Source organism: Teleopsis dalmanni, chromosome 1 (assembly GCF_002237135.1).
Source record: "Teleopsis dalmanni isolate 2A chromosome 1, ASM223713v2, whole genome shotgun sequence".
Classification (NCBI taxonomy): Eukaryota; Metazoa; Arthropoda; class Insecta; order Diptera; family Diopsidae; genus Teleopsis; species Teleopsis dalmanni.
Window position 1 is genome coordinate 71607789 of NC_051846.1, and position 23004 is coordinate 71630792.

At 35.9% G+C, this 23004-nt stretch overlaps 2 protein-coding genes across 2 annotated transcripts; one reads left to right on the plus strand and one right to left on the minus strand.

The window, feature by feature from the left end:
- Window positions 1–719: 719 nt before the first annotated feature.
- LOC119684838 (tigger transposable element-derived protein 4-like) lies at window positions 720–1561 on the minus strand. Its single transcript, XM_038098970.1, has 2 exons — window positions 1193–1561; window positions 720–1136 (listed from the first exon to the last, which is right to left on the minus strand). Exons 1-2 carry the CDS (start codon window positions 1559–1561, stop codon window positions 720–722), a joined length of 786 nt encoding a protein of 261 aa, XP_037954898.1.
- Window positions 1562–13116: 11555 nt separating this feature from the next.
- Window positions 13117–14169, plus strand: LOC119684856 (ATP-dependent DNA helicase PIF1-like). The gene has a single exon (XM_038098991.1). It carries the CDS (start codon window positions 13117–13119, stop codon window positions 14167–14169), a length of 1053 nt encoding a protein of 350 aa, XP_037954919.1.
- The last annotated feature ends 8835 nt before the right edge of the window (window positions 14170–23004 follow it).

Consider the following 23004-nt stretch of genomic DNA (forward strand, 5'->3'; position numbering starts at 1 on the left):
TTTTGGCTGACCATACAGCTGTTTCGAGTATTGCCAAATACCCTTCATCAGTGGTCTTGGAAATAATTCTTGTATTTTAATTATTCGTAAATAATTAATCTATTTAATTCCAGATATTTGCAACATTTATTACCAGTGAGTCCACTTTTCCCAAGTTTAAATATAAATATATAAAGTGTATTGTTTTATAAAAAACTGTGTTGTATTGTTGTGTTTTAGTTCGTGTTATTATTGTTTTTAGTGCACGTTTATGTAGCGTTTATGTAGGTGGAAATTTAGTGTAAATTTCCATCCTTACAATATTAAGAGTTAACATTACTACAGAAGTAAGAATTTTTTTAAACATTTTTTAAACATTTAGTGTTTTTTAAATAAAATAAATAATTAATATATAAATATATAAAAATAAATCAATTATATATATCATATCATAATGAAATATGAATAAATAAATATTATTTAACAAAAAATATTTATTTCAGGTTAATACAGTATAATTCGCTTAACTGCCTCGAGTTGTTTGCAGCGAATTTGGAGGCAGCTATCTTAAAAAGGCAGCTAACGTAATTTTAATAGTCTGCCTAAAATAGTGCGCATTTCATCGCAACAATATAAAAGAATTAAATTTTACGGTTTTTATACAATATATGTATTTATTTCATACATATTAAAATATTTTTTATTTATTTGGACATTGTGTATACGGTTAATAAGTACCATTAGTTCTTTTTAAAGAAAGTTGTAATTTTTGTTTGCACTGGAGCCGCTTTTATAGATAAATTAAAAAATCTATCCTCCAAAGATGTAAGGTTTGGCAAAAATTCTTCGCAATTATTTTGAATGCAAATACGCTTCAGCACCTCAATGGCGAAAAAACCTTCATTCAGAGTATTGCGTTCGGGTTCATCGTCGGCATCGTCATCACTGTCAAAGTCTCCATTGCTGCCGTTTTCGTTATCATTGGGAACCAGTGATTGCACAATTTCCTCATCCGTTAACTTACCATGACAAGGTATATCTTTATCTATTGTTGCATATTCATTCCAATCAATACGTTGTCCATATTCTATCTCATCGGACTCTTCCTCGTTGTCATCAGTAGTTCCTTCGCCATTGAGGTACAGATTAAATCCAGCCTTTATAGGTAATGTAGTTATTAGTTAACAGCAATACTGATACTATAATTGTTTACCTTTTTAAAACAATTGCGAATAGTTAATTGCGTTACGTTCTTCCACCCATCGTTTACAAAATGTAGAACGTCCAACAATGAAATTGTTTTTAAAAATTCAGTTGTTGATATTCCAGAATTTACGGCAATTAGCTGTTGTTTTACCAATATGCGTCTATACTCCAATTTGAAGCAGTGTATAATGCCTTGATCTAGTGATTGAACTGAAGCCGTTGTATTTGGTGGTAAAAAGCTGAATTTAATGTTTTCACACCCTTCTAAAATATTGTGGCTTGTGGCATTATCAAAAAACAACAAAATCTTCCGTTTTTGCTTCTTCATATCTGCATCTAGTTCGTGGACTATTTCTTTCCAGAGCTCACTAGTCATCCATGCTTTTTTGTTAGCATAATATGGCAGTGGCACATGCCACGCAAAACTCCTTTGCCTTCGCCAAAATTACATGCCGATCCAGTATTACGCTTATTGATTCTTCTTGTTGAAACCATTTATACAATGCCTCCTCTACCAAATCGTGTGCACCTTTTCGTTGGCGCTTACGCTTTAACTGGAACGATGAGGCAGACTTTTGAATTTCGGCTTGGTTTTTAACTATGCCATTGATTGTTGATCTGTCACAACTGTATTTAGTGCATAGAACCTTTTTATCAACTTTATCATTAACAGCCGTAATAATTTGGAGTTTTTCTTTTATTGTTAACTCAACCACACGCTTTATTTTACCCATTTTACGATTAGTAAATTTTGATTATAGAAAGACACGATCAAAGCAAAATAAAAACGGACATGTGCAGAAATAAAAAAAAAGATATGCATTGCCATATTCATCAAATAGAAAAGAGTATTTTTTATTGGCAAACGCATAAATTATTTTGTTTGCAAATTCGTTTCCTAGGTGGCGCAGCTAAGTTTGATGATATTCATAGAAAATGTCAATTAAATTCTGTCGATACGAGGCGCTTAAGTGCAACAGGCATCTAACTTGGATGCAGCAAATATAATTATTTTCATACAAATGAAGCCATAAATGCAGAAAAAATATAATTTAAGGTAACTATCTTATCGATGCAGCTAAGCGAATTATACTGTATCAGAAAAACAATAATTGAGATCTCATAAGTTTGATTTATAAATTTAAAATTAGTTGTGTTTAAGGTAAAACAAAAAAAAAATGACCCGGAATTCGTGTGGGACCGTACAACTGTGGGAGCAAAATCTTCTTCAATCCAGGTCTAGATATAGGGGTAATACAATCAGCTTTAGAGGTAAAAAATTTGGTGGTCAAAAGTATTTATAATATCATAAATAGAGAACATATCCCACAACTACTATATAAAGTTGAGTTGAATCATGACGAAAGCAAGCTTAAAAAAGGTGAATTTCACCCGATATATTCTTTACAATATGTTATTTGTTCAGATTTACACTCCATGGAAAGTCGTCCAAAAAGCAAACAAGATGTAGAAGCCAAAATTTGCTCGAATAGCAAAAGCAATCACACAGCCAACTATCGCGGCTGCCCTATCTTTCTTGCTCCAAAGCAAAAAATGCCCGTAGCCAAATATAAGTAAAATCATATCCCTAATATTAACCTCTCACCTTAGCAATTCCCTCACTTAAATAATAATATCTATACGGCCCCAAATGAGCTTCCTCAAACATCGTATGCTAATACTCTGAGGGAATCTCCAGATCAGAAATATAAAAACGACGACACACAATCAGCGCATTTGCCTATGCCTATGTTTTCTTCTTTTATTTAAAGAATGGATAAGTTTATGGAATGGATGCAAATTATGATACAGTCTATGATGCAAAGTATGGTCCAGAATCAAGCACTTATTTCCAGACTATTGAGAGCAGAATGAACGCATTCAAAATCTACCATTGGAATGCTAACGGCTCAAGCCACAATATTCTAGAAATCAGTCGTCATCTATATTTTAATAACATCGATGTTATGCTAATTTCAGAGACACACTTAAAGCGTAAAAATTGCACTCGTATACAAGGCTATTCTTTTTATGACAATTTTTGGAAAATATCGTTGATAAAAATGATCTTGAAGCCTGGAAAAGATCCTTCAGTTGCTACATCATATCGACCGATAAGTCTATTGCCACAAATCTCAAAAATTTTCGAAAAAGTACTAATATAGAAAATACTGATTTTCTCACCGACAGAAAACTTAATTTCGGACCATCAATTTGGTTTTCGCAAAGAGCATGGAATAATTGAACAGGTTCTTTGATTAGCTAACAAAATACACTTAGTTTTACATTCAAAACCATATTGTACGGTAGTTTTTCTTGATACAGACCAGGCATTTGATAAAGTGTGGCTTGAAGGACTTTTATTTAAAATAACACACTTGCTTCCAAAAAAAGTTCATAAACTTCTAAAATCCTACGTGATTCATCGAAAATATAAGGTTAGGTTAGGTTCGGAAGGCGCGTGTTGACCGTTGTCAGCACTTCCACTCGGAGGCATATATTGCCCATTGTGATGCCCTCAAAAATTTTGCCGGGAAAGGCGAGTTGCTAATTTTTGTAATCCCTGTTAAATCATTTGGTTTTCCAGATGAAGTTGAGGAGATCCGATAAGTTAGCTTTCGTTATCTCTTCCAAGTCCTGGACAGAGACATCTTCATTTTGGTAACTCCTGCATAATCCGCTTATTGGAATTCGCCACCGTTGGAATATAGGTGCAATGGCACAGTGGCCCGTTAGTACTCCAGTAAAATACAGGGTTAGACATAAATCTTTTACTTCGCAAGTATACGATATCAACGCTGCAGTTCCTCACTGTAGCGTCCTTGAGCTTCTATACTTAATTTATACAGCTGACATTCCACGATACCCAAACTATTTGCTGACAACTTTCGCTGACGACACTGCTATAGTCAGTACCAACCGTGACCGCACTATAGCATCACAAAATTTGCAAAATGGAGAATCAAGTTGAATGAAACTAAATGCGTTCAAGTAACTTTTACTCTAAGAAGAGAAACATGCCCTGCAGTTAAAATTAATAATATGGATATCGCTCAATCACATTCTGTGAAATTTTTGGGAATTCATCTAGATAGAAGGCTCACGTGGACAAGTCATATTGAAGCCAAAAGATGTCAATTGAATCTTAAATATAAGGAATTGTACTGGGTTCTAAATCGCTACTCTAAACTTAGTCTCGATAACAAATTGTTAATTAACAAATCAATATTAAATCCAATTTGGATTTATGGTATAGAACTTTGGTGTTCAGCGTGTAATAATAATAATAAAGAGTATTCGTGAAAATTGCCCAACAGCCGGTACTGCGGCCAGAAGAGACCTATTGTACCAGTTTCACTATTGATTAAACAAAGCCCCTTAAAGCTTTGTGAATAAAGTCTAGAACTAAATCTAGAGAAGAGTTCTTAATCTGTTCTGGTGACAGAAATTCCTTATGAAACAGGTTTCTTCTGTGCGTTATTAAAGCTGGACAGTCACAAAGAATGTGCATGGTTGTTTCCTCATCTTCGAGGCATAATCTGCATTCCGAGTTAGCAGATAATTGTAGTTTATGAAGGTGATATTTCAGACCATAATGACCTGTAATGAAACCCGTTATCATCCTTAAATTACATTTTGAGAATTTCAGAATGTTTTTGTAGGAGTAAGGTGTTATCAGTGCTTTGCTTTGCCTGAGTCCTGGAAAGTTTACCCAGTACTCTAGCCGCATATGATTTTCCATTTCCTTGATAATCTGTTTTGTACTAGCCCAGTTTATTCCACAAAAGGGTTGAGGGCCTATAAAAGCAGTTTTTGATGCAGTTCTGGCAAGCTCATCAGCTTTTTCATTTCCCAAAACTCCTCTGTGGCCCGGAACCCAGTAAAGGTTTACCTTATTCCGAGCTGCAAGTGATTGCAGAAGATCGTAACACTCAAGGACCTGTTTTGATTTGAAAGTCCAAGAAGAAAGAGCTTTAAGAGCAGCCTGGCTGTCAGAGTAAATAACAATTTTCGAGCCAGAAGGTTTTTTGATTAAATTGGATCTTACACATAAGTTGATTGCGTGGATTTCAGCTTGGAAGACACTCGGCCATGTGCCCATTGCTTCCGAAATGCTGGTGTTGGGTCCAAATACACCAGCGCCAGTGCCTTCATCCATCTTTGATCCATCTGTGTACCAAACCAAACTTTTTGGGTCAACCTGTGGGCCTCCATTCTCCCACGTTGAACGTGATGGTAGGTGTACCTCAAATTTTTTTGCCAAAACGATGGAGTTCTGTTGTATAGTCTCCATCGCATTGAGGAATTTTATGTGCTCCAAATATTTTTAATATTGTTGTATGACCATAGTCAAGACAACTCTTGTTCATGTGGAGTTTTAGTCGAAGCGCACTAAGCGCAGCCGTAGATTGAATGTGTATGTGCAGAGGTGTCAATCCAAGTATAGCCTCAAGTGCTGCAGTTGGACTTGTCCTCATAGCACCAGTCATTAAGAGACACGCTAATCTCTGGAGCTTCATGCAAACAGCAATAGATCCAGCCTGTGTGACCTTTTGCCACCAAACCAGGCAACCATATGTCATGATAGGACGTACTACTGCCTGATATATCCAAAATATAATCTTTGGGTTTAGGCCCCAAGTTTTACCTATACAGGACCGTATTGTCCATAAAGCCGTTAATGCTTTGTTGTATACTTTATTTAAGTGTGAACTCCAAGTGAGTTTACCATCTAGGACAACACCTAGGTACTTTGTTTCACTGGAAAGAGAAATATTAGTGTTTCCTAAACGTACGGGACCTATGTCTAGTTTACGTTTGAGTGTGAAAGGCACAACAACAGTTTTCTCCGGATTTATGGAGAGACCCTCACTTTCGCACCACGCTAAAATGCGTCGAAGGTGCCCTACCAAGATCTCTGATAAACTGCTACCATGCTTTCCAGATACTATTATAACTAGATCGTCTGCATACCCAATGGCGTCACAACCAATATTCTCCAACAAGATTAAAAGTTCATCAACAACCACTGACCAGAGCAAAGGAGACAGTACTCCACCCTGTGGGCAACCTTTTGCGGCCTCAACAGCTACAGACGTTCTACCTAAGGTTGATGTAATTTTTCTGCTTTGAAGTATCGCCTCAATCCAGGAAATAACATTAAAATCAACATTTCTGTTAGTTAAGGCATTCGAGATCGAGCCATAACTCGTATTGTCGAAAGCTCCTTCAATATCCAGAAATGCACAAAGCGCAATTTCTTTGTTTTTGTGGGCCTTTTCAATTCTACTGACCAAGTTATGTAAGGCCAATTCGGTAGATTTCCCTTTGGAATAAGCGAATTGAGTTTTGTGAAGAGGTTGACTTTTAGACAGTTCTGTACGAATATAGATATCTATGAGTCTTTCCATAGTTTTCAGGAGGAAGGATGAGAGACTAATCGGTCTATACGATTTAGCGTCATCACTTGGTCTATTACCATTTTTTGGTATAAATACCACTTTCACTTCTCTCCAAGCTTCAGGTATATGTTTCCAGCATAGGCTAGCCCTAAAAAGCACCTTTAAAGGATTGATAAGAACGTCTATGCCGTTTTGTATAAGTGCCGGGAAGATACCATCACTTCCTGGTGACTTGAAAGGACTGAAAGAATTAACTGCCCATCTGATTTTATCAATGTCAAAAATGATACCAGATAGCGACATTAAACGATTGTCTGGTTGTTCATAACTTAACGTGCGCCTATCTATGGATGCATCACATAAGATCGATCCTGGAAAGTGCACATGTAGTAAATGTTGTAAAGTTTCCCTGCCATTTGCTGTGTAGAGACCATCATTCTTTTTCAATAGACCAATGTCATTTGAAAGAGACTTTCTCAACACTTTATGAAGGCGAGCCATTTGCGGAGTGTTGTCAACACTGTCACAGAAAGTTTTCCATGATTTCCGTTTAGATTTTCTAATCTCATTGTTGTAGGCAGTCAAGGATGTTTTATAGTCTACCCACACCCCTGATCGCTTTGCTAAATTAAAAAGCTTCCTAACCTCCCTGCGCATTTCTTCGAGCCTTTTGTTCCACCATGGCACATCCCGTCTGGATGTACGTGGTTCAACCTTACATGCATCTTCATGCGCCTGAGAGATAACAGAGTTTATTTGATCTGCTGCTAATTCAAGTTCATCAATATGACTGATTGAATTCAGTAATTGGTCCTCCTTACTAGCTAGGGATAGTCTAAAGATTTCCCAGTTGATACACTTACGTGCAGCTGGCAAATTTTTATGTAAAAAGTGACCCGGCAGTTCAAAAAGAATATGTTGGTGGTCAGATAAAGAAACCTCCTTTGAGACCCTCCAATTAACAACATAATTGGAGATAAATTGACTAGAAAGAGTAAGGTCAAGAACCTCTCTTCTAATGGCATTAATAAAAGTGGGTTCAGAACCATTGTTCAATATGCTGACGTTATTACTACTAAAGTATTCTAAAAGCATTTGCCCTCTTCTATTTATGTTAGTACTACCCCATAAGGTATGGTGCGCGTTTGCGTCGCAACCAATTATAAATTGTAAATTATTGGATTTGCAATAACTTACCAAGTTTGTGACTGCTTCAGGTGGTGCTTCATCTGCATCGCCTGGAAAGTAGGCCGATGCGATCACGATCTCTCGTGTTCCGCACTCCGTCGGGATCTCAAAAATGGCCGACACCAAGTCCCTCTGGATGAAATCTGGAATTGGAATACAGTTAACATTTTTGTTTACTAGTATAGCAGTTCTAGGCGACTCTATGTCACGTTTATATATCAACTTACTTGATTGATGTTGAAGGCCTTTTATATGCCCACCGACTGTCCATGGCTCCTGGATAAGCGCTATGGCCAGTCCTTTTGTGGCGAAGGTCCTGCACAAGGTAGCCGATGCTCCTTTCGCGTGGTGCAGGTTCGCCTGTAACACCCCTATGGTGCTCATTTTTGTTGAGTTTTATTGAGAGAGCGTTCGACTTCCTTTTGAAGTCGAGCTCTTCGTGGCCCTTTTTCCTTCTGGCGCTCTTTTGAAGTTGTTGATGCTCCACCCACAGGTGGCCGCATCCAAAGCCTTTTTTGAATGGCGGCTCTACTAGTAGTTGGGGCCTCATTTGGATTCACAATAGACGTAAGTGTTGATTGTGGGACCACGTGCTCCACTTTCTGTTTCTCCGTCCTTGTGATCTGGAGTTTATTTGGAACCTTTTGTTCCACAGGCCGTTGTTCTGGCTGCCCCTCCTTTGTCATACTGTTAGTTTTAAGCAGTAGCTTGACATGGCTGAAGCGATATGCAATTCTACCTCCACTCTGGACCAGTGAGTTCCAGGATGCAACGACGACAGCAAAGACGATGTGGAGCAGTGAAGCTTCTGCGGTCCGCTGTAATACCTTCCAGGTGCTTGCTTTAATCCTGTTCTGGGCCTCAATTGTGGCAAGAACCTTGGTATTTTCAAAATCGCAACTGTGTGGGAAGTATCCTCGCACCAGATGTGTTTTTGGAAACTCCGACTCTTCAACCACTTTGGCGCCCAGTTTAGCCTTTGTTGCAATAGCTGCCGCATTTTTACGGACCCATTCAGCCGTTTGGTTATTTGTGCACACCATCATGAGCCATCCCGTACGAGGGAAACAACCTTCAAATTCTGGTTTAACCTCGTCAGACGCCAACTCTATGGCAGTCTCAATTATAGCCTCCTGTAGGTGTGCAGTCTGTTCCCTGTTTAGGGGGCACTTAGCCAAATCAAAAGGAACAAATCCTAATTTGATCCCCTTGGCCTGACTGGCTACTTGGCTGAAAGAGGGTTTACTCGATCCCTGAATCGAGGTGTTTTGTTTTGGTTTCTTACCAGCTGGCATGACCATGTCGTCAGATAAAGCCCTTTTAGCTGGCGCACGAGTTGGAAGTTTAGAAACCATGTCTAGGGCCACATCCCTAGAGTGTCCCTGACTCATGTAAGCCTTTAACCTCCTCTTCTGCATTGAGTTCAGTTTCACAAAACCCTTCTGGTCATGTAAACTGATCCCTTTCATACAAACATTGACAACAGTAGCACCTGACTGTTGAGAACAGAGACTGACTCCGTCAATGTCAATAGAGGCAGCATCAGACCCTTCAGTTTCTGTACTGCTAGCATCAGTATACTGTGGAAAAACAACATTTTCCACAGCGTGTATATTTTTGCAGATGTGCCCAACAGCACCATCTGCAAAAGGTTCACTGACCTGTGACACAACAGTCGACTGGTCGTTGTTAATTCCCTGCCCGACAGCAGTAGTGTTTGATGCGATAAGGGTAGCATCATCCCCTTTAGTTTGTTCATTAGACGTATCCATATGATATCCCACGAGTATAAAGTAAAGTATAAAGTCGCCATCGGCAGAGCCCATTTACCGACAGAAGGCAAATTGAAAGCGGAGGTCGCCTGGTATCCGCAGTTCGCTATTAAGGTCATCACTAGCCCCGTGACCAAGTTCCTACAGGCATAGCTGTTCCACCGTAGATTGGGGGGTTGTTCGGGTCTCATTCATACATACACACATACTACACCATACACCATACATCCTAGGTACAAAAACTATAGATTGTTTCATATCTTCAATCAAACCCAGGGTGTTTTCCTTCACCCCGCCTAGTTGCTGGCGACCCCAAAACCAGCAGAGACATGACCTAACTGCTTTGGGGTCATCGATCCTACAAACAACTAAACTTCCATTAAAGGCCGATCGATTGACTAACGAACTTAATGAGTAGCACCAAAATGCAAAGACTCATCTACTCCCCGAGACGCTAAGATGTTATAGTAGCCATTCGGACCACGTCAGTCAGCCTACATAAAGTTACTACTAATACACATAAAATTACTACTACTACAAATACTACGTAAAAAAAAAAAACAAACACAACTACATAAAACAACAAAACATAGACTACATGACAACACAAAACTACCTAAAGGTAGATCTTGGTTGTACACCTCGTTCTAGAAACGTTAAAAATTTACAGTCGTCTGACAAATGCCAGGTGATTGCGAATATTCATATTTATAGTCCGAGTTGTAGCTAAGCCCCTACACCACGTCAAGGTGCCTACCATGTAGAGGAACTCCTTTCCTTTTATTATATTTATTAATCTATTTTGAGCATATTATTCAAATCAAGTGTGGACAATTATATATAGTGAGGAAGTATTTGATTGTCTTCAAATATTATATTGTACCATTTTGTGTCCAAGAAACTGTACTTTCGCTCATACGTACTCGTATTTACTCCCATATTTATGCTGCTCTTGAAACGTCGACTATGATTTCTTATTTTAGTAATAATTTAGTTAATTGTGAACGAAATTGATTGATTTTTACCTTATTTTAAAGTTAATATGTTAAAGAATAATATTAATTTGGTACAAATAGTCAAAGGTGAAAAATACGCGAGATGGGAGCGAAGAAATTTGAAAAAAGTAAAAAAATGGCATTTTTCCGAAGTTTAAGGTCGATGAGCGACCTCTACACATTATCCGATTAGTCTAAAACTTCACATTTAGTATTTTTTTGAGTATTCGAATAAATGTAGGGGGTGGCCTATAGAATTTGAACACATTCGTAAATAACGGCCACCCTAATATATATATAAAAGAATAGTTTTACAGCGACATGGCAACCCCGAATACAGTGCAGTGGTAAAGTAGGCAGGCAGTAAAGCAGTTGTCAATAGTTGGGCATCGAGAGTCAAGAAGTTAAGTTGTGACCGCAGAAAGCGAAAGTCAAGCTGCTCTTCGTCACGTGTGCGCGAATACTACATATTATTTTACATTATTGTTAACCATTAGTTATTAATAAACATTACATATTATTAAAATATATTATATATATTAGGGTGTCCCTTATATGGCTGAAAAAAATTTTTTTTTAGATATCGGAATGCATACCTCCTATTTCTTTTTAAACTACCTAGACTTACTTATTCATAAAATTTGATCTTCCTACGTCAACGATAACCCGCGCCGGCAGAACCCTGAAGATTTTGAAAATTGTTTATTTCGCCCCTTTCCGTTATATACGTAAATCAATTGAAATATTAAAATTTTTATGAAATATATATTAAAAGAAGATAAAATTACAGATCAGGCAGGATATTGTCTTTTGAGGGTCTCTATTTTACATTCTAGATACAGATTTCTATGCTCCTAAACACAGCGTAGCAAAAATTGCTTTTGCTAAGTTTTACACCTCTTTCAGCCGTATCATTAACTGCCCTTAACGAAAGCACTTTCCATTTCGCCTCCCAATAGGCAACATCTTCGTCCCATTCAGAAACGGGTCTCTGGAGTGCATTTTTATCAATTTTTAATCGAGAAAATAAATTTGTGCTCTTGATAGACACAAAATCACTTAATGATTTTTCTGCAACAATAAATAAGGCAGTATTATTAACAATTTATTGAAAACAGCATAAAAAATATTACTATTTATTGTATTCCTACTTACTATACAAATAATTAGACATATCTCTAGATGGAATGTATCTCTTCTCAGAATCACGAACTCTTTCTTTAGGAACTCACTACAATGTTCGTTTTGGTTTGTTCATTAACTTCATCATCAAAGAGCGATAAAACGGCAATTTCTTCTGGTAAGTACCAAAGATGTTTTACTAAACTTGCTCAGGGCTGCTATGGAGATCAATTTGTCAACAGTTTCATATTGAAAAGCACAAATCTTTTAAAAGACTTCTTGAAGTGCTCGTTTATCCTTGGCGCTAATTTTGAACTGGGATTGTAACAAACATATCTTTAAAGAGTAATGTTGTGTCTTCTTTTCTTCCACATATAATGAAACAATCCCCTTGCCAAATTGTTGTGTGTTCCACAATATTTCATTCAAGTAAAACACTTTATATTGTTGTTGATAAATTTTTGTTTAATTCCATTTATTAGAGAAATGAATTGCACACACATATATATATCTATATACATAAAAGAAAGTTGTGTTAGTTACACCACTCATAACTCAAGAACGGCTGAACCGATTTTAATTATCTTTGATTTGTTGGAATCGTCTCCGCTCCGAATAGCAGAATACATTATAAAATATTGGAAAAATCCACTAATTTTAGCAAAAATAATAAATTTGTAAGTGCTGTTTCAAACTGTTGACAGTTCGACAGTTTGAGTGATATTGATTTCTTTTTAAATTTTTTTTTCAAATATTTGAAATATTTGAAATTTCAAATATGATAAATTCAAATATAATAAATAAATATTGTTGTCAATATACCATCGAATCCACGTGTCCTGTGGAACAAATATAAGGATAACATGTCAGAAGACATTTTACATAGAATTCGTGTCAGTTCAAGAAATCCCGATCTTGAGGAGAATGATGAAATGCATAATTAGGCTTTGCTCTTGATCGAAGACATATGTTACCATACCTGCGGTAGTTTGTTAGTCAGATTAGGAATGCCAGCTCCTGATCGTGGAATAAATAACGCATTTAATCGAGAATTGGAACGTGAACGTGAATATGATCGACATGAATTAGACCAATCAGTTCAAACTAATGTACCTCTATTGAATCCGCAACAGAAAGAAGTTTAACATTAATGAAAGCGATTGATAAAGAAAATGGTGGCTTTTTTCCTGGACGCCCCCGGTGGAACTGGTAAAACATTCCTCATGTCATTAATTTTGGCCACTGTTCGCACGATATTCCGACATTGCGGTAGCAGTTGCTTCTTCTGGAATAGCGGCTACATTGTTAGAAGGATGCCGTACGGCTCATTCAGCGTTAAAATTGCCGTTAAACCTTCAAACTATCGAGCAACCGATATGTAATATTGCGAAGCATTCTGCAATGGCTAAAGTTTTAGTAGCATCTAAAATCATCATCTGGGACGAATGCACAATGGCGCACAAACGCGCATTAGAAGCACTTGACAGAATATTGAAAGATCTTCGCAATGACTCGAGATGTTTTGGAGGCGCAATGATTTTACTGTCTGGCGATTTTCGCCAAACACTCCCAGTCATTCCAAAATCGACTGCTGCCGACGAAATAAATGCTTGCCTTAAATCATCAAATCTTTGGCGCTATGTGAAGAAACTTCAGCTGGTAACAAACATGAGAGTTGCATTGGTAAACGATACATCTGCTGAAGAGTTCTCCAAGCAATTGCTGTTAATCGGTAATGGCCGTGTAGCTATTGAAGAATCGAGCGGATTAATTGCAATTCCTTCAAATTTTTGCAATTTCGTCTCATCAAAAGACGAACTCATCAATGAAGTATTTCCGAACATCATTGATAATCATAAAAACAAAAAATGGTTGAGTGAGCGAGCAATTTTGGCAGCTAAGAACAAAGATGTGAATGACTTAAGCTTTGTAATTCAAAATCAAATCGTTGGTACTCTGCATACATTCAAATCTATTGGCTGTGTAACAAACGAAGAAAAAGCTACCAACTATCCAACTGAATTTTTGAACTCCTTGGATGTGCCTGGCTTACCACCACACAATTTACAATTAAAGATTGGTTCGGTAGTCATTATGCTTCGAAATCTAAACCAACCAAAACTATGCAATGGAACGCGTTTAGTGATAACAAAACTGATGGCCAATGTGATTCACGCAATGATACTCAAAGGAAAATTCAAAAGTGATGAAGTTCTCATTCCGAGGATTCCAATGATCTCAATCGATATGCCCTTTGAGTTTAAACGAATTCAATTTCCTATTCGGCTTGCATTCGCTATGACTATAAATAAATCACAAGGCCAATCCTTAAGTGTTTGTGGTCTGAATCTAGAAAATGCATGCTTTTCTCATGGTCAATTGTACGTGGCATGTTCACGAGTAGGCAAACCATCTGCTTTATTTGTTCTTGCGCCTGATAAAAAAAAAATATCTTATATCACAAGGTTCTTTATTGAAGAGAATCAATCGGAGTGCAACCCATAGGTTCTTGCTGACAGACCATTAAAATAATTAATTATATATCAATATCCTAATAAACTATTGAATACAATAAATTTTTTGTATTCATTTTATTACGTTAATAAATTTCTAAATTTAGTTTACCTATAATTTAATATAACATTTATTGACTGTTACGCGGTACGAAGTTCGCGGGGTCACCTAGTATATATATATATATAACTCATATTGATATATATATATTTAACTTTATATTGATAACTCTCACAGAAGTTTGCATGCACATTAATTTTTAAATACAATTTTAAATATGTTTTATTTAAAAAAAAATTATAATACTTTTATTTAGTTTTTATTTATTCATAGTTCAAAAACTCCACACAGTCATTGTACTCTTACTTTATTACGAATTTAATATAACCACATAGTTGTGTCCCTTCAGGACCAAAATTTTATAAATTTAGTTGTTATTTAATAGTAATTAACTTAGTAATTTTTTTTATCGACAGTACTGGGGCTGACTAACCGAACTTACAGAAGTCACACAATGAACCTACGCACCAGCGTCTCTGTCACGACACACCAACTCTCATTTTGTGTTTTTAATTCTATCTTATATACCTAAACTTGATGCAAAAATCCAATATATGACCTTCAAATTACCCTAGTTACCTAATTGGGCTTTTCCATAGTTTCATAATTTACTTTGCTAAATTTGCAAAGTTTTTATTATTAATAAGAATGCTCTACATATTTTTGCAATTCTTCCGTATTTACGTTTTCAAAGTCACTCACATCGTGACACCAATTATTAACCAAATACCAAAACTCAGCATTTCTTATCGTCGAACTGGCGGTCTGATGCTTTGGTTCTAGTCAACAACTGCCCAGATGCAAATAACCTTGCCTATTTTTAGGGAAAATGTACGATCACCTAAGATCGTACACACTACCTAACGGAAAAACTGCCAAAACCCGTGAAATTAAATAAAATAAATATTTAACTCACAACATTCCTTCCCCCTATGAAGAACATTGTGGCACACAATGTTATATATCTAACGGTCTATATAAAACTTGCATCAAATTTAGGTTTACATTTTAAATTTTTCATTTAAATTTTAAAATCTTAAATCTTCATTACATTTTAATTTTTCATAAAATAATTCTTATATGTATTATATTAAAAAAAAATAACAATTTGTATACGTCAAAAATATTTCCAGACATGTTTACTCTTCATAAACTACTTATTAGTTAAAAATTTGTTCTTATTAAAATATTTTAATAAATGTTTACTCTTGAAATTTATAAATTTCTTTATTATTGTGTTCTGTAATTTATTATGATTCTTATTGTAAACTACTTATTAGTCAAAAAATTTATTCTTATTAAAATATTTTAAGAAATGTTTACTTTTCATAATTGAAATTAGTAAATTTCTTTATTATTGTTGTTTTTTGTAATTTATTATTATTATAATCTAGTTAATAGCCAAAAATTTATTCTTATTCAAATATTTTAAGAAATGTTTACTTTGTAAATTTATTATGCTTCTTATTATAAACTACTTATTGGTCAAAAATTTTTCTTACTAAAATGTTTTAAGAAATGTTTACTTTTCATAAATTGAAATTTGTAAATTTCTTTATTATTGTGTTCTGTTGTTCTCATTCCATAACTTTACAATAAATTGTTTGAATTTTTAAAAATTTCTTCAAACGGTTTTCACGTGTTTATTCAACCATGAGTCAAGCTGATTATTTTTATGAGCTCTCGCGCTCTTCTGACGATTCTGAAGACGAGGAGCTAAATAGAAAAACTGCTATATGGATGTCTACATTATTTCATCCCACTAAAATAGACAAGTTAATGAATGACGATAAAGGCGATGTTCTTTCCGAACAAGAAGATGCTTCTAGTGAACGAGAGGTAAAATACAATACTGAGATTGACGAAATACTATACCCACCGGCTCAAACTAGATCTGAGGAAGACTGTAAATTAAAAAGATCGTTACATTCTATTCCTACTCCTTCCAAGAAATTTAAACGATTACGTGTATAAAAACAACATTTTTTATATTAATAAAATGTTACATCTCTTTTATTAAAAACATTTGGTAATTGTTCTTCTTTACTATAGCTGTATCTACTTTATTGTTAATTTCCTATTCGTGGTGATATGGCTGTGGTTGTCCATAATTGTTTGTTGGTATTTGAAAAGTTGTTAAAGACGTCGAATAGTCATTGCTTAACAGTACCGGTTGTGGCGGTGGTGCTGGTATAGGGTGTGCACTATATGTATTTGTGAATTGCACTGTGTTCTGTGAAGGAGGCGGTGGAGGAATTGGTGCTGCTTGTGCCACGTATGAATTAACATATTTTGTTGGTGTACTCTGCACAGTAATAGGAGGCGGATAATTTCTTATAACGGACTGTAGACTTGGTGTTCTTTGAAGGAGTGGTGCTTCTGACTCATTTAAAGTACGTTTATTCAATTTTATATAGAGTACATATATAAACGTTGAAAAAATAAGAATTGCTACTACCGAAATTGTCATCGCTGTTGTTATAGTTTTTCCATGGAAATGTAATTCCTCTATCTTCTTATCCTGTTATGCTGTTGTCTCCAGACAATATCTTCAAACGTTAGTGATTGATTTTTTCCTTCAATATTTTCTGTGTAGCTTGGGGGCAGCACAAACACTTGGTGAGTCTTCATTACTTGGTTTTGTAAAATTAAACTATTAACCTGTAAGGAGCAATTACTAAAAGTCAAAAAATAATTCCCGTCCAATATTAATTTTCTCTGATCACAAGTACTGTTTAACATTCCTTTTCGTACGTTTATCAGTATTACCATATCGCTCTCCACCTCGATAACCTTTTCCTCTGTATTTCTAATTACTGTACATGTTCCGGTAAAAACACAAGTAGCACTTAGCTTAAGTTCAAAAACTGATTTGTCACTTTCAAAACGATATCGCATTCCAGCTATTTCCACTGTTGTTTCCAGAACTGTGTTTATTTGGTTTCCTTTAGCATTTGGAATAGGGACTATTAACCGTTTTTCCATAGTTAATGTCTCCGCAGGTACTTTTATTACCAACACAATTAATTTTTCCTTAAAAGTAGCCGTTCCTAATTTGATTTGTCTCAATTTCTCAAACCCAATGTCGAATCTTTGTATTTCTTCCCGGCTCAAGATGTTGGGTTGTATTATGCCCGATTTTGCTGAAGCAACGTTTTCCTGTATTCGTTCGACTTGTCTTCGGAGACTTGAAATGGTAAATAATTGTGCAATAGCCATATTTTCATCCAGTACATCTCTGCGAATATCACCTAATACCTTTACATTGTTTTTTATAATTTCACGGTCCTTCTGTATCATTTCCCTTAGTTTCTCCAACGTTCGTTGAAACTATTATTTATGTTAACCTGTTGATTTTCTGCTGTAATGAGTTCATTATTGTTATGTTCCAATGCTGCCAAATGTCCTTCAATGGTTGTTTTGTCTTCATCATCTAACGTTCCAAACGCCCAACTCAGTAGACGTCCTCCTGCATTTATTAATCCTCTTTTAAAACGATGTGGCATCAATGTATGCAACATATTCTCCGTTAGGTTAATTTCCGTATCTATTAATGTTTTATAATTTATGTTTTTTACCGTTTTATTTACTGATTGATGAAACTGCTTCAAAAGTTTTTCTATTTCGTACGGATTTACTGTGTGCAAAATGTAGTTGTATTTATTAATTATTTCTGCTTTCCCCACATTTATTTCTGTATATCCTATTTCGTATGAGCGTTGAATTTGATATTTCAGAATTTTTGAAAAATCGTCGTGATTGTATAGTGGTGTTGGTTTTCTTTTTAATGTTATAGGAATCTCGAATTCGAACCCAAATAGTGTTTTCGATGGTGTCTGCATCGCATGATGCAACCACTCATCCCAGTTGGATCCATCCAATTTAACGAAACTTCTTGAAAATTCCGCTAAAGGACGATGACTTCTTTCCAAAGAGCCATTTGCCTGTGGATGATATGGAGTAGTTTGTATCTTTTTAACACCAAGAATTTTGCAGATTTCTTTGAATAATTTTGATGTGAAGTTAGTCCCATTGTCTGTCACTAGAATTTTTGGTATGTTGAATTTTGAAATTATTTCATTAAAGAATTTCCTTGCTACTGTCGTAGCTTCCCCATCCTGTAATGCTGTACATACCAAATATTCAGAAAAATCATACTGAAATGTTAAAATTAGTTTATTCCCATTCTCTGTAGTAGGTAGTGGGCCTACAATATCCATAAACACTTTGTCGAATGGTCTTTGAGTGGTATCCGTCAAAACCATTGGCATTTTCTCTACCCTAGAACTCTTGTTTTTCTGGCATTGTTGACATGTTCCGATGTAGTCTTTTATCTGTCTTTGCATGCCTGCCCATTTAAATTGTTTTCGTATTCGAAAATACGTTTTAACAGCCCCTTGATGTCCTCCGATAGGTGAGTCGTGGAATTTCTTTAACACTTCTTGGACATCTTTTTTATTGGTTAGAAATACCGCATAATCTTCTTTCGTCTGGTCCTTTGTATCTTCCACTTCTTCTATTTCATTTTGTTCCATTTTATTTTTGTTTTCCTTCAGATTTGTTGCTTTTTTATTTCTTCTCGTAACTACTGCTATTGGTACCCGACTCAGAGCATCCGCGTTTTTATTTGTTTTTCCTGGTTTGTACAAAATTTCAAAATCGTATTCCAACAATTTTAATCGGAATCTTCCCAAACGTGTGTCTTGGTCTTTAAGATTTGCTATACATCTTAATGGCTTATGGTCAGTAAATATTTTAAAATGTCTTCCCAATAAGTAAGACCTAAAATTCCTAGTTGCCCAAACTATCGCAAGAAATTCCTTTTCTATAGTTGAATATCTTTTCTCCGTATTACTCAGAGCACAGCTTGCGAAATAAAGTGGTAAATCAGAACCTACTTCTCCCTGAGACAATACTGCACCTAACGCTTCATTACTAGCGTCAGTTGTTAAAACAAAAGGTTTTGAGAAATCTGGATATTGAAGTATAGGAGGCTTCGTTATTGCAGCCTTCAGTCTAATCATTGCTTCTTGGCAACTGTCGTTCCATTCGAACTTTTCTCCTTTCCTTAGTAATTTATTAAGTGGTAAACACACACTCGCTGCTTGTGGGATAAATTTCCTATAATAATTCACAAGTCCCAAAAATGATTGCAGTTCCTTAACATTTCGAGGTGCTGGGATAGACTTAACACACTTGGTTTTGTCTGGATCTGGAATTACTCCTTTGTCCGAACATTTATGCCCAAGATAAACGACTTCTCGTCTTAAAAACTGACATTTCTCCGTTTGTAATTTTAAATTATTTTCTTTTAGTGCTTGTAATACTCTCCTTAACCTTTGGTCGTGTTCATTTAAATTCCTTCCGTAGATAACAATATCGTCGAGATAGACGAAGCAATCTATCCCTTGTAATCCTGTTAAAATACTATTCATAATTCGTTGAAAAGATGCGGGTGCTCCTGTTAAACCTGTTTGTAATTTTAAATTATTTTCTTTTAGTGCTTGTAATACTCTCCTTAACCTTTGGTCGTGTTCATTTAAATTCCTTCCGTAGATAACAATATCGTCGAGATAGACGAAGCAATCTATCCCTTGTAATCCTGTTAAAATACTATTCATAATTCGTTGAAAAGTTGCGGGTGCTCCTGTTAAACCAAATGGCATTCTAAGAAATTCAAAATGTCCTAGACCTGTGCTAAATGCCGTTTTCTCCCTGTCTTTACTGTCTACCATCACCTGGTGATAGCCACTAGCCAAATCCAGCGTTGAGAAATATCTACTGCATCCTAGTTGGTCTAAAATTTCATCAATTCTAGGAATTGGAAACACCTGTTTAATTGTTTTTTCATTTATTTTTCTAAAATCAACCACGAGACGCTATTTCTTTTCCCCATCTACACCTGACCTTTTTGGTACAAGTATGATAGGAGAGTTCCATGGTGATTTACTCCTTGTTATTATCCCTTCATCCAGCATTTCACTAACTTGCTTATTAATTTCTTCCTTATGTGCTTCTGGTAGTCTATATTGTCGTTGATTTACCGGTATTTGATCATGACTTGTTGGAATTTCGTGAGCCAATACTGATGTGTAGGACAGTTTATCTCCTGGTAAGTGAAATACATCGTTATATTCCTTAATTGTCTGCGTAATTAACCGTCTTTCTTCATTGTTTAAACGCTCATCCAATCTTATTAATTTCAGTAATTTTCCGTACCTTTCCTGTAAGTTTACTTCTTTGTTCAAATTAACATTAGGGACATTGTACTCATAGTACTCATTCATATCACTGCCCTTTAATTCAATTTCACTATTCATTTCAACTGCATAGTTGTTTGCATTCAAAATTCTTACAAAACCTATTCCGTTTTTTACTTCTGTTAAACATTCACCTGAATAGATATTTCTAACTATTTCCTTTTTATGTATTACGAGTGTTTCTTCTTTAAGCACTACTTTTACTGGAATAATCATTGTTGATCTACCTGGGATTGTCATGCTTTCTGCTATACAAATTCGACCATGATCTACAATGCTTACCAGTGGTAAAGTAGCTAATTCCTCTTTATTCTTAAAAAATTTTAAAACCTTTTTAATTGTGTCTGTAGTAGACCGGTTCCACAGTTCATCTCGACCTAGAAGTCCGTCTGCTGGTAACTGGCTACCTACTGGCACTACATGCATTTTGAATTGTAGAGTTGGAAATTTTCGGTGTTCAATATGGACCGTACTCAATGTACTTATATTGCCTCCAAAAGCTCCCTTAAGACCCTTTGTGTCTTTGGTGTTTATATCTTTTAAATTGATTAACGCTTCTGTTTTTATAAGGCTGGTGTCTGTTCCCGAGTCAAATAAAAGTCGACGTTTATTCCCCACTGCACGTTCGCAAGGTATTTCTACATAGGCATCATCAAACGATTGACTACTGCTACCTTTGGCATTGTAACTCGCTCCTTTTGCCCGTAGTACTCCTATTTGTTCAAACACCCACTCTGATTTTTCTTTCCAGTAATCCGATAGTATTGAACAATATGAAATTAGTAATGTAACTATACATGTCCAAATACTGAACATATATTTGTTCACCCTCAACACTATATTATTCAATTTCGGCTTTTTCAAATAACTAATTTTTTCCTCTGAATTTTGAAACCCTATTTGGTTGGTCAAATTTTCTTGCACTTCCTTATGTTTTATCGTGATTATACCATGATTTTTTGAATTAACCGCTTTGGCTCCTAAATTCTTCATCTTATTATTTGTGTTCGTTCGGTTCTGAACATTGTTGTTGCTGTTACTTTTAGTTATTCGTGCAGGTCCTAAATTAAATTGACATTTACTTTTTGAATTTACGGCAGTCCAGTCTAATGTCTTAGACTGGGCCGGTTGAAGTTTCCCGACGGGTTTGGTACTGTTATTCTGCAAGTTTTTGCAAAATGTCCTTTTTTGCCGCACCTAAAACATCTAAGATTTGCACTCAAAGGTGGTCTGCTAAAGTTTGGATTACTGTGCTTTAAAGATACTGAATGGTTTTGCCAGTCCCTCTCTTGTCTCACGTTACTGTAGTTATTTTGGTTCCCACGTCCTGTATGTCCCAATTTACAAAATTTATTCTGTTCATGTCCTCTCACTCCACAAAAAGTACAATACAATTTGTTTAGTCTACTGAAACAATCCTTTGTATCGTGTCCCGTCTTCTTGCAAAAATTGCAGGCCGATTTTTCTTGTTTTACTGTCTCCATAGGATGTTCTCTACATTTGAGTCCATTTTCATGCCCATATACTCCACAATTTGTACAGTATGGCGTATTTTGTCTTTCTGGGCAGAATGCCCACCCATGTCCGTCTTGTTTACAAAACGTACATTTCATTTCTGTTCGATTCTCTGTGGTGGACATGTTTATATTTGAACGTGATTCACCCAATAATTCTTCGGCTGATTCTGCAATAAAAATTAGTTTCTGGATAGGATCATTCTCTAACCCAATAAACCTATGCTTTAAACTATTGTCTTTCAAACCCTTAATAAAACAACGTACTGTTAGTCGCCTGTATTCTCCTAACTGTGACAGAATTTCACTCTCACCTCCTTGATTTCTTATTAGTTGTTCGGCTTCATGTAGTAACGCCTCCAGTTTACCTCCAAATGAACTCTCCGACTCATTCTGTCTTTGTTTGGTACAAGTTAGATCATTCCTTATGTGTTCCAATGTACGTTTCCTGAGGTATGTACGTTTAACCGCCTCACACAATTCATTTACTGTGTTGAATGGTCTACCCGCGATATTCTCGTAAGCTACACTCACTAATCTTTGTTTTATGCAACTTACGACATACTGTGCTCCCTCTTGCGGTAGTGCTTGTTGTACCAGTTCACAACCCGCAATAAACTTGTGTACTTCACTCCGTAGATCAGGTCCTTCTGTGCCCGTGAAATACGGTACCACCTTGGTTGCTATTTCCATGATTGCCGTAATCGACGCCATAACTTTTTTTCGTTTTGGTTTGTTTCCATCATTGTTCTCAGTAACTGTTTTGTTTGTCTGCACTTCGCTAGTTCTTTCTTTAAATCACCAATTTGTGCTGTTAGCTTTTTAATTTCGTTTTCCCTAATGTGTTCTGTACCTTCTGAGTCCAAGTTTATACTGATGTCCTGTTCCGTTTTTCCCTGGTTTTTTAAAACGTTCTCCAAAATTGCCGTCTGATCTTCCGCGTCTTGCAATAAAGATGTTAATTCTTCCGTGCGTGAACTTAGTTGCTTACA

Coding starts and splice junctions, on each gene's coding strand:
- LOC119684856 (XM_038098991.1), top strand. CDS start 13,117: ATGGCGCACAAACGCGCATTAGAAGCACTTGACAGAATATTGAAAGAT.
- LOC119684838 (XM_038098970.1), bottom strand. CDS start 1,561: ATGACTAGTGAGCTCTGGAAAGAAATAGTCCACGAACTAGATGCAGAT. Junction 1,137..1,192: donor TTCGCAATTGTTTTAAAAAG/GTAAACAATTAT, acceptor TTACCTATAAAG/GCTGGATTTAATCTGTACCT.